Genomic DNA, 18,937 nt, shown 5'->3' with positions numbered 1-18,937 from the left:
CTATAAGACTAACTTATCCTAGACGAAATGCGACTTCAGGAATACCAAGAAAACGTTCAAGCATGTACTGAAACTTGTTTATGTCTTCTTTCAGAAGTTTTTCTAAAGGACAATTTTATAAGTACATATCTACCTACATAATATTGTTTACTCATCGTACGACTATTCAGGATTCTTATGGTTTCTCAATACATGATTTAATTTGTTATTTACTTGTTGATGAAGTAAGCAATACGACATTATAAGAGCGACATATAGAGATTGGAAAGTTGTATGTATTCGTTACAAAAAAAGGCGGCTGTAAAATGTATTGAAAACTTGCTGCAGCTTGATTAGGAATAGTAGGAAACTGGCGGTTAAGCGTGATTATAATGATTACGATTAGACTAAATCCCCCGGATAATAATATCAACCAATACGGTGTTAAAACTACCCGCAATTTTTCTATAATTTTGGTGCAATAGATTTCATGTTATATTTCCAAACTAGCTTTCCTCCCGCTGCTTCGCCCGCGTTTTCAAAGAAAAACCCCCATAGTTCCCGTTCCCATGGATTTCCGGGATAAGACCTATCCTATGTGTTAATCCAAGGTACCCTCTACATGTGTGCTAAATTTCATTGTAATCGGTCCAGTAGTTTATGCGTAAAAACCATACATACATAATTACCAACCTTTCCTCTTTATAATTATTATTATTATAATATATAAAGCTACACTACCACTCACTGACTGACTGACATCGGGTTTCTCGGAAACTACGCGGAAAGTTGGGGGGATTTCGACGTGACCGTGTAGAGGTGCGCCGAGTGACCACCGGAAAAATATTGACATCTCCAACACCCTGGACAAGAGAGTGGACCCCTGGAGGTGCGCAGAAACGGTGGCACCTGGAGGGGGGGTGTCTGAACAAAAAATGCTCGGAACTGGTGGCGATTACCAGGGGAGGTGGAAAAATGGGGATTTTCGCGAAAACAAGATGGCCGCCGTACTTTGCCAAAATCGCCGTTTATGAATCCTTACGTCTCAAATTTGGCACACGTGCTCTGTTCAAACTCAAACTCAAACTCAAACATTCATTTATTCAATTAGACTACTATTTAGTAGCACTTTCGAATCGTCATTACATAATTATTTTAACATTTACCACCGATTCGGAAAGCAGTGATCTATGGAGAAGAATCGGCAAGAAACTCCATAGTTGCTCTTTTAAAATCATGTAAATATTAAAATATATGAAACTTATATCTAACTACATAATATGCCAATGAACTGTCTTGTGGTTTTTACGCGACAACCCTCCATGGGTTTTTATCGTCCATATATTCCTGAATACTGTAGTACGCTCTCTGAACTAATACATTTTTTATATAAGTTTTAAATTTAGAATTACTAAACTCTTTAATATTGTGAGGAATTCTATTGTAAAAGCGTATACCTTGACCCATAAATGAATTTTTAACTTTAGCTAATCGGAAAAATGGCATTTCAATTCTATTCCTGTTCCTTGTGCCATAATCGTGTCTATCTCCTACTCTTGTGTGTAAGTCGGAGCTTTTGTGTACATGCAAAATATTATTAAATATATACTGTGATGGTACAGTAAGGATACCAGTATTCTTAAAATGATCTCTTAGTGAATCCCGAGCACGTAAATTATATACAGAGCGAATGGCTCTTTTCTGTAAGATAAATATAGTTTCTATATCTGCAGCCCTGCCCCACAGTAGAATTCCATAGGACATAATGCTATGAAAGTAGCTGAAATAAACCAGTCTAGCCGTATCTTCATCGGTGAGTTGCCTTATTTTTCGGACTGCATATGCAGCTGAACTGAGCTTACCTGCAGCGGTGTTGACATGGGCTCCCCACTGTAGTTTCTCGTCCAATGTTAACCCTAGAAATACAGTAGACTCAGTAGGATGCAATACCTCCCCGTTCAAGGTAATATCTCTGTTCAACTTTTTTACGTTAGGAAGTAAAAATTCAACACAAGTGGTTTTTTTGGCATTTAATAATAAATTATTGGCATTAAACCATTCAGATATGTGTAAAAGAGCACTGTTCACTTCGTCAACATTTGGGTCATGCCTATCCACATTAAAAATTAATGAGGTATCATCTGCAAACAGAACTATTTCACACCTATCCTGCAAATAATAGGGAAGATCATTGATATATACCAAGAACAAGAAGGGACCTAAAATTGACCCCTGTGGAACACCAATGTTAATTGACGCACCGCTAGAACGTTCTCCATTAACAACTACAGTCTGTATCCTATCATGCAGGTATGACGCTATGAGGTTCTGTGCTTTTCCTTTAATTCCATAGTGATTAAGTTTACGTAACAAAGTACAATGTTCAACGCAGTCAAATGCCTTGGAGAGGTCACAAAATATCCCCAGAGCATTTTTTGAGTTTTCCCATGCTTTATATATATGTGTTAGAAGTGCAACCCCAGCATCTGTGGTTGAGCGCCCCTTTGTGAAACCAAACTGTTTGGTGTGCAGTAAATCATTAGATGCAAAATGACTACTCAGTTGGTTTAATATTAACTTCTCGAATACCTTACTTAATGTTGGTAAAATAGAGATAGGTCTATAATTGTTACAGTCTTCTTGATCGCCCTTCTTAAATAGAGGTATAACTTTACTAAGCTTTAGTAAATTAGGAAATGTACCATAGTCACAACACTTATTAAATATAAAAGCTAAATTTTTCGCAATATTTTCTATGATATTATTAACTAAATTTACGGACATTCCCCAAAGATCACAAGTATTTTTTAGATTAAGCGTCTTAAAGGCAGTAACAATATCACTAGCAGTTACGTGTCGTAATTCAAATAATGTACTGCACCCCGCAACATGGTCCCTCAAAAAGGTTTCTGCAAGTGCTGAAGACGAATTTAAACTATTAGTAATAGTAACAGGGACACTACTGAAGAATTCTTCAAAAGCAAGCGCAACATCAGCACTTTTGTCAATAACCCTGTCATTATTTACAAGTTTTATAGTATTACTTGATTTGCTTTTACCCATTTCACCATTAATAATAGACCAAACTGTTTTAACTTTATTATCCGATTCGCGTATTTTATCTCTGATATACAATCGCTTCGCAGTAAAACAAACAATTTTAAAAGTTTTTGAGTAATTTCTAACATAACTAAGAAAAGATGGGTCTTTATTATATTGCTTCATACCATATAACTCATAAAGAACGATCCTACACCTATGTATGCTAGGTGTCGCCCATTTACTAAATGGTAAATCCTTGGTAATATTTAAAGATTTAACTTTAAATATTTTTTCAAATTCATTATGAACTAAATTGAAAAGATTTTTAAACATTTCACAAGGATTATTATTACAGGATTGATCATTCAGTACGGGCAGGTTTTTATTAATATTATCTCTAAATTTATTAATGCCTTTTTTACTTATAGGCCTAACATTAATTCTTTTAAATTCAGGTAAGCAATCCCATTCAAAAACTACTTTCTGGCCACAGTGATCCGAAGTGAGTGTATTGAGAATATTTTTCTCTAAACAGAAGCAGTCGCAGTATATATTATCAATACAGGTTGCAGAAGTAGGTGTAATTCGTGTGGGTTCATTAAAAAGTTTATACAGATTAAATGACTGAAACAAATTAACAATTCGTGTAGCCGTTTGTGTTTGTAAAAGTATATCAATATTAAAATCACCACATACTATAACTTTTTTTTTACTCCTACTTAAACGCTTTAATATTTCTTCCATGACTGTCTCAAACATATTATAGTCACTGGAAGGGGGTCTATAAACGCAAACAATAATGTAACGCTCCAGTTCAACACAGGACAGTTCAATGGTCCGTTCTACAGAAAGACTAACAATGTCAGTTCGTTCTTTACATTTTACACTATTGTGTACAAAAATAAGAGAACCTCCATGAATAGCATATGTCCTGAAGTATATACTTTTTAATGTATAATTATCAATATTTATTACCAACTGACATTGTTTAAGCCAATGTTCTGTTACACAAAAAACCTTAATTCTATTATGATTTAAAAATAATTCTATTTCTAATAATTTGCTAGCCAAGCCTTGAATGTTTTGATGTACAATAGAAAAAGTCTGCTTAGCTGTTGTCTTATATACTAGTTTAAATCTAGCTTAGGGCTAGATTTTCTGTCAACACAAGGTTGGTGTATATAATTATTATTACTACTACATAAAATTATAGTAGATCCAGGGTCTGATAACAAACATGTACCAGACTGGTTAATATTATATGCTATTAACATAGCAAGTTCTCGCTTATATCTAGATGGCAGATACACTGTATTCTTTGTCAAAGTAAAAGATTTAATACACAAATTAATGTCAAAGTAAAGAAATGCATCACGATGATGATTTGTTACATTATACAATTTTAAATTCATATTATGAATTAATCTATTTTGTTCTTGTGTCAAACCAGGTAGGTACGGCAATGTACACAACATAAATTTACATTTAGTCTGACTACTAATTTCCAACATTTTTTGAAATCCTACATCAATATCCTTATTTTTTATATTTAAACTATCTCCATATAGTATAATTACAATATTATTCTTATTAAAGCTAAAATGATCAAGTGATTTGATTATATAATTAAATGAACTGTTAGGAGTGCAAATATTAGTGACTTTAAGCCCTAAATTGTTGAGCATAGCGCCAAAACCCTGACCAATACTATCTGACAACACAATAATTTCCTGCTCGGAAAGGTGTTTAGTTTTACTAGTTGAAATTGTTGTCACGGGTTTAACACTATGTATGTCTGTGCAGTCAAGCTTATGGGGCGACGTTTGCTCATTGTCACTTTTTGAACACTGACATACATATTTATTGGTCAGCGACTCAAAGCGATCCATATTTTCATTACTCAACTTAATTAAGTCATCTGCCTGTTGTATATGCTCGTTTATTTGCATTTGGGCAGCAGAATACTTCTGGTTGACATCATTTAACATTTGACTTAAAGAGTCTATCTTCTCCTTTAATTCATTTGTTTCTACATCATACAAGATTTTATAATATTCTAGATCCCTATGATATTTGTCTAACTCTTGAACCAGATTTTTATTGACTTTCTCTAATTGAACTACATTTTTAAAAGAACTCTTTCTAACAATTGATTGGGTACGCTTGATAAACTTACTTAATCTAAGGTATTTTTTCAACTTCTTATGTGAAGAGAAATTGATTTTTTTAAAGTTTACAGAGCCACTTAACTGTCCACATTCAACTAATTCATCATGAAGACTACTTGGTGTGTTGCATTGCCGCTTGGGATTGTCCTCTTGCACTTCCATTAGGCTACATTCCAACTTAGCGATACGGCTAAGAGCCATCTCATGGTCACTAGAGCACTGCTGGAAGCTGTCCACAATGTCTTGGAGGGCTTTGCACTTGTCTTCACTATAAATGTATTTCATGTGTAGTTCTGCCAGCTCGGCCTTTAGAAGAGAGTTCTTTTTAATTATTTCTTGAATCTCTAATTCACTTTCATCCCGCTCTTGTATGAGTTTTTCACATAAAGATTGTGATGTTTTCAAATCATGGAGTGTAGCTTTTAATTTATTCTCCATGTCCTTAGCTACTGCCTTGCGGGTCAGCATATTGTATTTTGTAGTTGCTGAAACAGATGAAAGAAAATGTATGAGATAATTATATTTGAATACTATTATGGTAGTACTGAATGTTGATAAGTGATTAACGGTATGATGTAGTAAAGAGTAAAGAATAATATTGTCTGGGGCGATAAGTTTTTGCCTTCTAAATTGCTTCCAACTTGTCAAGCAAAGTGAGACGGTAACTTTTGTGCCAATGTATTTATTGTGACGTAGCTCATTAAATATGAGCGGTGTTGGTAATACAAATGAATATAGGTGTTGTTTATAATTAAATATGAAATTATAAAACTAGTACTCCCCTGGTTTATCGAAGATATTTGAATTGGGATAACCGTTGACACGTTGACCTCCGCGTTAAAAAGTTAAACGTTGCGTAGATCCCATAGAAGGTGTGTTTCACAATAATTTTCACTTGTACATCAATGTAATGGTTAATAATTAATAATATTTTCTATTTAAGCACTATATACAATTAGTTTTAAATAATTTTATATTTTAAAATCTAACAGCTGATGTTAACTTTGCTGTTGACACCTGTCACACCAAAAGTTCGAGCCGGCGAATCGATCGGTGCCCCGTTCGAGTGGCTCCGGGCCCCAGTTTCCAACTTTCATACAACGCGAAATCCAACGGCCCGCGGAAACGGTCCGAGTTGGGTGGGGGGTCCCGGAACTAAAAATGATCACCACCCTGGGACGCTACCAGGGAGCTACAGTGGGACGCTCGATTTTGGAATTTTTCCATTTTTGGCGCAAACATAAAAACGTAAATTTAGACGAGGTGGTGCAATGGAGAAATACACCAATGATGCATTCGTACTCGCCCAGCTCCCAGGATATCCAGAAAAATCCGAAATCTTAAACTTTCCCTCATCTCTCGAAGACGGTCAACGGCCCGCGCAAACGGTAGCAGCTACATCTGGGGTGCTCAAACTAAACTTGTAGTAGACCTCGAGCAATTACCACAGATAGTGAAAAAAATTCAAAATGGCGGAAAAAATGGCCGCCGCCATACAAATTCTAAAATGGTCATCTCTGGTCCGATCGCGCTGAAACTTGGCACAGGGGCTTTAATCGAGCCGCACATTGAGATGGCATACTCATAATCGAGTTTCCATCGCTGGTTTCCGAGTTTCATACAACGCGAAATTCGACGGCTCTCCAAAACGGCACTAGATAGCCGGGGGGTGTAGAACTAAAAATTGATCAGGAAGATGGGGCGCTCCCAGGGCAATCGAGAAATTTCAAATTGGACGCAATTTTTTTTTCAAAAATGGCCAATTTTTCAAAGCAAGTTGGTGGCGCCGGTTACTTTACGATCGGTCTGAAAATTGAGTTCTGTGCTCTAATCGGCCATATTTACAAAACTGCATACTCAGAATTTCTCTCCGACCCTCGGTTTCCATTTTCCATACATCACGAAATTCAACGGCTCTCTGAACCGGTGGCAGGTAGGGCGGGGTCGCCGAAGTAAAAAATGCTTCAAAACCTGGTCCGCTTCCAGGCATGTAAAAATATTTGGTAAAAAGCGAAATTTTTTTTTTCGAAAATTTTGTATGGAAATTTCCATAGTAGGAAGGGTAATTGAATAGCAACGGCAAAAGACGGCGCCGCGGGCTGCTTGCTGCTCGCGCACCGCGCAACCTCGAAGGTCGACAGCCTCCCGGAGTAATAAATATTTATTAACTTTTGAACTACCGCACGAGCCAAGCGAGCGAAGCGAGCGAATCACGGCAGCGGCTGGCGTAAATATTTAAATAGGTAGCGAGGAGCGAAGCGACGAGCGTGTTAGGTTAACTTTTGAACTACTGCACTAGCCAAGCGAGCGAAGCGAGCAAGTCACGTCAGCGGCCGGCGTAAAAATTCAAAGAAGTAGCGAGGAGCGAAGCGACGAGCGAGTTAGGTTAACTTTTGAACTATCCCTTTTACCAGACTCACAGAAAAAGAATCGAAGGAATTCAAAGAAGACTTGTTCGCCAGCTGGCTTACCGAGCTGGTATCAAGAAATCATTGACTCGATATGAAGACAGACTTAAATATTTCAATATGAGATCTCTTGAGTCGCGTCGCACTATAGCTGATCTTCTGTTTTTGTATAAAGTGTTTAATAATGGTTTCGACTGTCCAGCGTTACTAACCAGATTTAATATTAATGTACCATCTAGAGTTCCTCGTCAACCTCGTTGCCTTTTTAGTGCCCCCTCTTATCGGACAAACCTTGGTAAAAACTCACCAACAGTCAGACTCACCCATGAGTATAACAAGCTCACTGGTATCTCGCAAGACATAGACATCTTCAGTCAATCTCTAACACGCTTCAAATCGTTAATCCTTCAATTTAGCCAATGATAAAAGTTTCTATTTTTCCTTTATTAATTAATGTAACCAACCTGTATAATTTTATTGTAGTGATTAATTTTAATATACCTAATTGTAATTGAATAATATTTGCAATTTTAATAATAATTATGTATTTGAATTCTGTATATAATTAATTGCTCTTTAATTTTTTATTATATAATATTTTTTTTTATAATATTTTTTTATAATTTGACGAATATAATTGTAATTTTAGATTTGTAATTGTAATACTTTTTTGGTTTTCCTATATAATTAATGTTATTAAATTTATTTTAATATTTTTAAGAAATTGACGAATTGTAATTGTAATTGTAATGGTAATTGTAATTGTAATTGTAATTGTAATTTTAATTTTAATTTTAATTTTAATTGTAATTGTAATCCATTCTGAACGCTGTAATTTCCTTTAATTAGAGGTGTAGAAGATCATGTACTTGTATTAGATGTAACGAATGTAATCTGTATCCTCTGTCGGAAATTCTAAAATAAATAAATAAATAAATAAATAAATACTGCACTAGCCAAGCGAGCGAAGCGAGCAAGTCACGTCAGCAGCCGGCGTAAATATTGAAAGAAAGAGCGAGGAGCGAGTTAGGTTAACTTTTGAACTACTGCACTAGCCAAGCGAGCGAAGCGAGCAAGTCACGTCAGCGGCCGGCGTAAATATTCAAAGAAGTAGCGAGGAGCGAAGCGACGAGCGAGTTAGGTTAACTTTTGAACTACTGCACTAGCCAAGCGAGCGAAGCGAGCCAGTCACGTCAGCGGCCGGCGTAAATATTCAAATAGGTAGCGAGGAGCGATTAAGCGACGAGCGTGTTAAGTAAACTCTTGAACAGAAGCGACTTTAGGGCGATTCCCACTCAAACAAAAAAACTACGTAGGTTAAAAACTATTAAAACTACGTTAAAAAAACCGACTTCAAAAACGGAAAAGTAGGTTCTTATTTTTAGTGCCGAAAACATAATGATTTTGATTTTAAACGAAGCTACTAAAAAGACTGAAGTTTTCAATACGTAATAATATATTCATCTTCACACATTTATTGAGTGAATGAGCCAATCGTTCACGCTTTATAAGCGTAGGACTTACACCAAGAGTAGTGTAGTTTTTGTATCGAAAATAGCCAATTTTTTGTATTGCGAATAATGTAATTGAATTGCAAGTAGGTAGTTCTTGTATCGAAATAATCGTAGTTCTTGTATCAAAAAATAGCGTAGTTTAATAAGTGCTTATGCTTGGCACCGACTTCAAACCTATATAGTGAATAACACAACTAAATAATATGTAGTAACTAATTAATTATTTTTTACTTTTCCGTTTTTGAAGTCGGTTTTTTTAAAGTAGTTATTTTTATAGTGTAACGATATCTTATTCGATACACCCTTTGACTTTAGTGCTATGGCTTTCACTTAGATATTTTTAGTGCCGAAAGCATAATGAATTTGATTTTAAACGACGCTACTAATGATGACTTGAAGTTTTCAATATGTTTTATACATCTTCACACATTTATTGTCTTGAACAGTTTATTATGAAAAGTCACCGCTATTGATTAGACACATCAAAAAAATAAAATTCGGGATCACGTTTCAAAAATTTAACCAATATTTGAATAAGTAATTTATAAGCAGTTTCGACTGACTGTAGAATCGCTGTTAGCAGATGTAACAAATGGATAGGAAATTTGAATGCATTTTCAAATGACTGAAGATTTCTGCTCTGGGATGAGCCGCGAGCTGCTTGCAGCTCGCGCACCGCACGTCCTCGAAGGTGAACAGCCCCCCGGAATAGAAAATATTTGAATGGGGAATTTATAAGCACTTCGATTGACTGTGGAATCGCTGTTAGCAGATAATAACAAATTGACAGGGAATTTTAACGCATTTTCAAATGACTGAAGATTTCTGCCCTGGGATGAGCCGCGAGCTACTTGCAGCTCGCGCACCACGCACCCTCGAAGGTGAACCGCCCCCCGGAATATAAAATATTTGAATTTGAAATTTATAAGCACTTCCGATTGACTGTGGAATCGCTGTTTGCAGATAATAGCAAATTTACGGGGAATTTTAATGCATTTTCAAATGACTGAAGATTTCTGCCCTGGGATGCTTCGCGGGCTGCTTGCAGCCCGCGCACTACGCTCCCTCGAAGGTGGACAGCCTCCCGGAGTGGAAAATACTTGAATGGGGAATTTATAAGCATTACCGACTGACTGTAGAATCGCTGTTAGCAGATGTTACAAATGGACAGAAAATTCGAATTTATTTTCAAATGACTGCCCTATTGCTTCAACCCAGGGGCAAAAGGGGCTCGCGGGCTGCTTGCAGCCCGCGCACAACGCACCTTCGAAGGTCGACAGCATTCCAGAATAGAAAATATTTGAATTGGGAATTTATAAGCATTACCGACTGACTGTAGAATCGCTGTTAGCAGATGTAACAAATGCACAGAAAATTCGAATATATTTTTAAATGACTGCCCTATAGCTTCAACCCAGGGGCAAAAGGGGCTCGCGGGCTGCTTGCAGCCCGCGCACAACGCACCAGCTAGTTATAATATATAAAGCTACACTACCACTGACTGACTGACATCGGGTTTCTCGGAAACTACGCGGAAAGTTGGGGGGATTTCGACGTGATCGTGTAGAGGTGCGCCGAGTGACCACCGGAAAAATATTGACATCTCCAACACCCTGGACAAGAGAGTGGACCCCTGGAGGTGCGCAAAAACGGTGATACCTGGAGGGGGGGTGTCTGAACAAAAAATGCTCGGAACTGGTGGCGATTACCAGGGGAGGTGGAAAAATGGGGATTTTCGCGAAAACAAGATGGCCGCCGTACTTTGCCAAAATCGCCGTTTATGAATCCTTACGTCTCAAATTTGGCACACGTGCTCTGTTTGAGCCGGCGAATCGATCGGTGCCCCGTTCGAGTGGCTCCGGGCCCCCGTTTCCAACTTCCATACAACGTAAACTCCAACGGCCCGCGGAAACGGAGTGAGTTGGGTTGGGGGCCCCGGAACTAAAAATGATCACCACCCTGGGACGCTACCAGGGAGCTATAGTGGGATGCTCGATTTTGGAATTTTTCCATTTTTGGCGCAAACATAAAAACGTAAATTTAGACGAGGTGGTGCAATGGAGAAATACACCAATGATGCATTCGTACTCGCCCAGCTTCCAGGATATCCAGAAAAATCCGAAATCTTAAACTTTCCCTCATCTCTCGAAGACGGTCAACGGCCCGCGCAAACGGTAGCAGCTACATCTGGGGTGCTCGAACTAAACTTGTAGTAGACCTCGAGCAATTACCACAGAGTGCAAAAAAAATTCAAAATGGCGGAAAAAATGGCCGCCGCCATACAAATTCTAAAACGGCCATCGCTGGTCCGATCGCGCTGAAACTTGTCACAGGGGCTTTAATTGAGTCGCATATTAAGTTGGCATACTCATAATCGAGTTTCCATCGCTGGTTTCCGAGTTTCATACAACGCAAAATTCGACGGCTCTCTGAAACGGCGCGAGATAGGTGGGGGGTGTAGAACTAAAAAATGATCAGGAAGATGGGGCGCTACCAGGGCAATCGAGAAATTTTAAATTGGACGCAATTTTTTTTTCAAAAATGGCCGATTTTTTGAGGCAAGATGGTGGCGCCGGTTACTTTACGATCGGTCTGAAAATTGACTTCTGTGCTTTAATCGGCCATATTTACAAAACTGCATACTCAGAATCTCTCTCCGAACCCTGGTTTCCATTTTCAATACATCACGAAATTCAACGGCTCTCTGAACCGGTGGCACTTAGGTCGGGGTCGCCGAAGTAAAAAATGCTTCAAAACCTGGTCCGCTTCCAGTCATGTAAAAATTTTTGGTAAAAAGCGAAATTTTTTTTTTTCGAAAATTTTGTATGGAAATTTCCATAGTAGAAAGGGTAATAGGAATAGCAACGGCAAATACGGCGCCGCGGGCTGCTTGCTGCCCGCGCACCGCGCAACTTCGAGGGTTGACAGCCTCCCGGAGTAGAAAATATTTATTAACTTTTGAACTACCTCACGAGCCAAGCGAGCGAAGCGAGCGAGTCACGGCAGCGGCCAGCGTAAATATTCAAATAGGTAGCGAGGAGCGAAGCGACGAGCGTGTTAGGTTAACTTTTGAACTACTTACCGCACGAGCCAAGCGAGCGAAGCGAGCGAGTCGCGTCAACGGCCGGCCTAAATATTCAAATATGTAGCGAGGAGCGAAGCGACGAGCGTGTTAGGTTAACTCTTGAACAGTTTATTATGAAAAGTCACTGCCCGCTATCGATAAGACGTTTCAAAAAATTTACCAATATTTGAATAAGTAATTTATAAGCAGTTTAGGTAGCGAGGAGCGAAGCGACGAGCGTGTAAGGTTAACTTTTGAACTACCTCACGAGCCAAGCGAGCGAAGCGAGCGAGTCACGGCAGCGGCCAGCGTAAATATTCAAATAGGTAGCGAGGAGCGAAGCGACGAGCGTGTTAGGTTAACTTTTGAACTACTTACCGCACGAGCCAAGCGAGCGAAGCGAGCGAGTCGCGTCAACGGCCGGCCTAAATATTCAAATATGTAGCGAGGAGCGAAGCGACGAGCGTGTTAGGTTAACTCTTGAACAGTTTATTATGAAAAGTCACTGCCCGCTATCGATAAGACGTTTCAAAAATTTTACCAATATTTGAATAAGTAATTTATAAGCAGTTTAGGTAGCGAGGAGCGAAGCGACGAGCGTGTAAGGTTAACTTTTGAACTACCACACGAGCCATGCGAGCGAAGCGAGCGAGTCACGACAGCGGCCGGCCTAAATATTCAAATAGGTAGCGAGGAGCGAAGCGACGAGCGTGTTAGGTTAACTTTTGAACTACCTACCGCACGAGCCAAGCGAGCGAAGCGAGCGAGTTGCGGCAGCGGCCGGCCTAAATATTCCAATAGGTAGCGAGGAGCGAAGCGACGAGCGTGTTAGGTTAACTCTTGAACAGTTTATTATGAAAAGTCACTGCCCGTTATCGATAAGACGTTTCAAAAATTTTACCAATATTTGAATAAGTAATTTATAAGCAGTTTAGGTAGCGAGGAGCGAAGCGACGAGCGTGTAAGGTTAACTTTTGAACTACCACACGAGCCATGCGAGCGAAGCGAGCGAGTCACGGCAGCAGCCGGCCTAAATATTCAAATAGGTAGCGAGGAGCGAAGAGACGAGCGTGTTAGGTTAACTTTTGAACTACCTATCGCACGAGCCAAGCGAGCTAAGCGAGCGAGTCACGGCAGCGGCCGGCCTAAATATTCAAATAGGTAGCGAGGAGCGAAGCGACGAGCGTGTTAGGTTAACTCTTGAACAGTTTATTATGAAAAGTCACTGCCCGCTATCGATAAGACGTTTCAAAAATTTAACAATATTTGAATAAGTAATTTATAAGCAGTTTCGACTGACTGTAGAATCGCTGTTAGCAGATGTTACAAATGGAAAGGAAGACTTCTTCCCTGGGATGAGCCGCGAGCTGCTTGCAGCTCGCGCACCACGCACCCTCGAAGGTGGACAGCCCCCCGGAATAGAAAATATTTTAATAGGGAATTTATAAGCACTTTCGATTTACTGTGGAATCGCTGTTAGCAGATAAAAGCAAATTGACAGGGAATTTTAACGCATTTTCAAATGACTGAAGATTTTTGTCCCTGGGATGTACCGCGGGCTGCTTGCAGCCCGCGCACCACGCACCCTCGATGGTGGATACCCCCGGAATAGAAAATATTTGAATGGGGAATTTATAAGCAGTTTCGACTGACTGTAGAATCGCTGTTAGCAGATGTTACAAATGGAAAGGAAATTCGAATGCATTTTCAAATGACTGAAGATTTCTGCCCTGGGATGAGCCGCGAGCTGCTTGCAGCTCGCGCACCACGCACCCTCGAAGGTGAACCGCCCCCCGGAATAGAAAATATTTGAATTTGAAATTTATAAGTTCTTCCGATTGACTGTGGAATCGCTGTTAGCAGATAAAAGCAAATTGACGGGGAATTTCAACGCATTTTCAAATGACTGAAGATTTCTGCCCTGGGATGAGCCGCGAGCTGCTTGCAGCTCACGAACCACGCACTCTCGAAGGTGGACAGCCCCCCAGAGTAGAAAATACTTGAATGGGGAATTTATAAGCATTTCCGACTGAGTGTACAATCGCTGTAAGCAGATAGTAACAAATGGACAGAAAATTCGAATGCATTTTCAAATGACTGCCCTATTGCTCCAACTCAGGGGCAAAAAGGGCTCGCGGGCTGCTTGCAGCCCGCGCTCAACGCACCCTCGAAGGTCGACAGCATTCCAGAATAGAAAATTTTTGAATTGGAAATTTATAAGCACTTCCGATTGACTGTGGAATCGCTGTTAGCAGAAAATTACAAATGGACTGGGAATTTTAACACATTTTCTAATTACTGCCCTATTGCTTCAACCCAGGGGCAAAAGGGGCTCGCGGGCTGCTTGCAGCCCGCGCACAACGCACCAGCTAGTCTAATATATAAAAATCAATGCCACTTTTCGTTGTAATTCCATAACTCGAGAACGGCTGAACCGATTTCGATAATTCTTTTTTTATTATATTCCTTGAAGTACGAGGATGGTTCTTATGTAGAGAAAACGTTAATATGTACCACGGGCGAAGCCGGGGCGGACCGCTAGTATTAGTATAGATATACATGTTAATTTGCAAAACTTAATTGTAAGATAAAATAATTAAAAGAAAGTCTTGAATATTAACTGCGGAAAATTTCAACGGCGGCATTCCTATCAAAATGTGACTAAGAATTTGGAACAGTAGGTACTTACGGCTGTTTATTTAGATTGGCGCAAAAATCGATAGCATTAATACCTCACTATGACGCAAATCAAAATCAAGATAATTTTTCAAACAATACTAAATTTAAATGGTTATTAATAAATAGTTAATAACTTTGTTTCGTTTTGAAACTAGGTCGTTACATAGTTTAATTATTCATATGTACCCAAAAACCCGCCAACTTCCGAGTAAGTACAAAGGTATTCTTCATTTTATATACGCCAGGGTTGCTGGGTAACCTTCAAATAATTTAATTATAAATTTAACAATATACTAAAACATGTATGGAGCGTACGTTTTTGCTTATAACTGAAAATTCATGTAGTATGGACTAGAGTAAATTATTTATCTTTTATCAAAAATAAATATAATTTTAAGCTATTGCATAGCTTCTATCGCGGACCTTGAGCGAGGGGCCCGAATCGAGAAATTCCGTAACGAAAAAACCTCACGCTCCCCACTCCGACGGGCTCGGAGGTGTGGCTTGAAGGCATGCTATATTGCATAGCTTTACCGCGGCCACACGTCTTTTATTTTATGGTTTTTTAATCACGCCATTACTATTAAATTGACCCTTGGATAAACTATTGCCCACATTGGAGTAAGGCTACTACATAACAATGGGAAAACCAGTATAAATGAGTTAAATTAAATACCACAAGATACACTTATATGGATTTTCCATTTTTAATATATACATAACTAGAGTAATAATTATATTTATTAAATACAATTATTCTGCATAGGTAACTATATCTTTTGAAATTGCCTGTTAATTAACATGATGTAAAATTAACAAAGAATATATAATTAATTGTATAATAAATCCTACTGTGAAAAATGTGAAAGTTTGTGAGTATGGACATAAGTATGTTTTTTACTCTTTCATGAAAAAACTAATGGATGGATTTGGATGAAACTTTACAGTAAAAGAGGTTATACATAAGAAATATAGTAATAATTCAGGATACATCGCCCATTTTTGCAAGTGACTACTATCAAGCTGATTTTCCGTTTGTAGCTTTATTTTGATGAGACACAGAATAATTTCGTGTACGAAACTCTCGATTGTGGTAGCTAACAGAGATAACAAGGATACAATTTTTTGATTTGATGGTTCTCAAATATTTATTACGCAATTTGTAGGACAATATGTCTGTTGAATTATATAAACATTAACTAAGTGAAAACAAGAAAAATCAGCTTGTTAGTAATCATTTATGATGACCTCGTTATCGATACACTTTAGAAAGGGGGACTCTTTGAACCAACCATAGATTTTGTAGGACAAATATTTTTTCGAATAATTTAGGTAATTATCTTGAGATTGAAAAAAAAAAATTCAGTTAGTAATAAATATTTGAGAACCATCAAATCAAAAATTTTTATCCTTGTTATCTCTGTTAGCTACCACAATCGAGACTTTCGTACACGAAATTATTGGGCGTCTCATCAAAATAAAGCTACAAACGGAAAATTAGCTTGATAGTAGTCACTTGCAAAAATGGGCTATGTATCCTGAACTATAAATCCAGGTAATTGTGAACAGAGATGATAGGAAACAACTAACATTAACATCCTGTAAGTATCCTCAAAAACTTTCATATTTTCATAATATCTATAGCTACTGTTACTTAGTGTGAATATAGGGCAGTCTTATCAATTTAAATTGCGATATAATCTACTGTGATATCAGAATAACATAGTGCATTTGACTGACTCATTATAAAAATATTAAATATTATAAGATAAACACTACTGTGTGCACGTAATATTGTTCAAATATATATTGTTATAGTGTTGAGGACTATTATAAATAATATTTATTGTTCATATGTTGTTCAATGTCATTTTATATTTTTATTTCACATTATTTATAACTAGCGGTCCGCCCCGGTTTCGCCCTTGGTACATATTTAGCAATAAAAGGTAGCCTATGTTCTTTCTCAGGGTCTAAAGATTGTCTGTGCCAAATTTCATCAAAATCGGTTGAGAGGTTTAAATGGGAAAGCGTAAAAGACAGACAGACAGAGTTACTTTGGCATTTATAATATTAGTAGGGATGTATAGGAACACTATATATTACAAAATTATCATTTCAGTAGAAGGATTTTATTTCTTTGAATTTAAATTAAGTAAGTATACAATAGGTGTTTCTTTATATTCATTTTTTTATTCACATTAGAACTACTATTAACCCATTGACCACCGAGCTACCCGATCGGGCCACGACAATAGATTTTCTATTGTGTCTGTGATTCCGGGGGCTGAGGCATTAATTATCAATGTTCAGTCTGAAAATTAGGATATACAGTTAATGTGTAACCTTAAAAAAGTAGGTGAAGGATACTTATTCTAATTTACGACCAAATTATCGCAACTGTTGATTACGTTTATGGAAATTTAATTTTTTATTACATTATTAGCATATAACTTAGTTACTCTTGACTCTTGAGGTTCTATGAGTTGTATTGAAGTGATCTCTTTTTAAATGTATATTACTCTAAATGCTGTTATATACTATGTTTTCATGTATTACAAATGTATCAATCTTTATTTATATCAGAATTTAATGATAATTGAAACAAAACTTTCTTTTAAATTGTTATTTAAACCCATTATAAAAATATATGGATGGTTGACAATATCCAAGTATAAAACAACATACTATGGTAATTTTATGGAAAAAATTAATTAAGTACTTGCTACAATTATGACATTTTTTGCTTTATAAAACACCTTGCCATTTCTTATCAGAGCAGGAAAATATTGATCTGGATAATCTTGTAAATTCTTCACAATTTAACATCAATTTTCCGCAAATTATAAACAATTACCTTAATTATCTCTTTATTGGAAATTACTATTAAAACAGAGAAAAGGTTTATTTTCATTCCAATGTATTATAATAATGCTATTTAATTTAAACTTTGTAGAAAAGTAACTGTAACAAATACTATGTACTATTTGTACGGAAGGTTTCTAATTCTGTTTGCCCTAGGTCAGTTCAATGATAAATTAAGATGGATAATAATAATTAATTGTTGGCAATGACAATCTTATTTAGCAAGGAAAGGTCGAGTAGCATGGAGCTTAGTGGCAATGACCTATTTGATTACACATTTGTTTAAATTGTTTATTTGAATTAAAAATAACACTTAACTAATTATTTTAAACTTCTGTATGAAGGAATAAAGAAGTATACTACAAAATACTAAAAAATACAGACTTGTAATTCAATATTTCATTTCTACTAATAATTTATGTACCAATGTTCTTAAATATTTATTTAAGGGTAAATAAATAAAAAGTGCCTTATACCTGAGTGGGCAAGTCTTCTCCCAACCAAAGGGCTGTCCAGCAGCAGTCGCCGCAGCGACCACCTGCCGAAGACACCGCTACCCCAGCCGCACCCTCCACCCCGACGCATCCCTTCGCGTTCCACCATCACTACGAACCCACGCACATCACACTAACACTCAATAATTGTTCTACCACACTGTTTGTGAGTTATCATTAGAAGCGATTCGACCGTCTTGCCCCTTTACCCTACTGTGTTAAGTAACAACCCACTCGCAACGCATCAGAGAGAAAGTAACGATGGTCAGACGAAATCGTATGCGGCCGCGCTCTCAGATGCTGTTACAGAGAATGTTAGCTACCATTGTGTTTGAGTGTAACGTAGGATTCTTACCCCACGAGTATTACGATCAACTACCGGTTGTTTGGAACTTCGAATCAGTTAGCAACATATTATGGTAGTTACAAACACGAAAGGGAATACGTTACAATAAGACACATTTTTTATGCAATATTTTCGCACAACAAGCGTACCTACCTAACCACAGGTACCTAACACAACACGTCTGATTGTAATTAGCTGTCACTCTGGACTGTCAAATATAAAATGGCAACAGTTATATTACATTGCCAGAGTTATTGCCCAGATGTTTTTCGAGTCACAAATTCAAAAAAAAATGTAAATGTTACAAGAAATCAAATTTGTAAATTAATTTGGGGGGACAAGTTGTTTGTTATTTTTTTTTTCAAATATTCGCAAGAT

General features: G+C 37.6%; 1 protein-coding gene across 1 annotated transcript in view; it reads right to left on the bottom strand.

Moving 5' to 3' along the window:
• Window positions 1-18,701, bottom strand: part of LOC123694828 (E3 ubiquitin-protein ligase RNF19B-like) — a 73,031-nt gene extending 54,330 nt beyond the window's left edge. The window contains exon 1 of the mRNA XM_045640414.1: window positions 18,196-18,701. Coding sequence (XP_045496370.1) covers window positions 18,196-18,322 — 127 coding nt within the window. The 5' untranslated portion in view covers window positions 18,323-18,701. The remainder of the gene's footprint in view (window positions 1-18,195) is intronic.
• Window positions 18,702-18,937: the final 236 nt, after the last annotated feature.

The sequence above is a fragment of the Colias croceus genome, chromosome 10 (genome assembly GCF_905220415.1).
Source record: "Colias croceus chromosome 10, ilColCroc2.1".
Lineage (NCBI taxonomy): Eukaryota > Metazoa > Arthropoda > Insecta > Lepidoptera > Pieridae > Colias > Colias croceus.
This window is presented reverse-complemented; position numbering and strand designations above follow the sequence as displayed.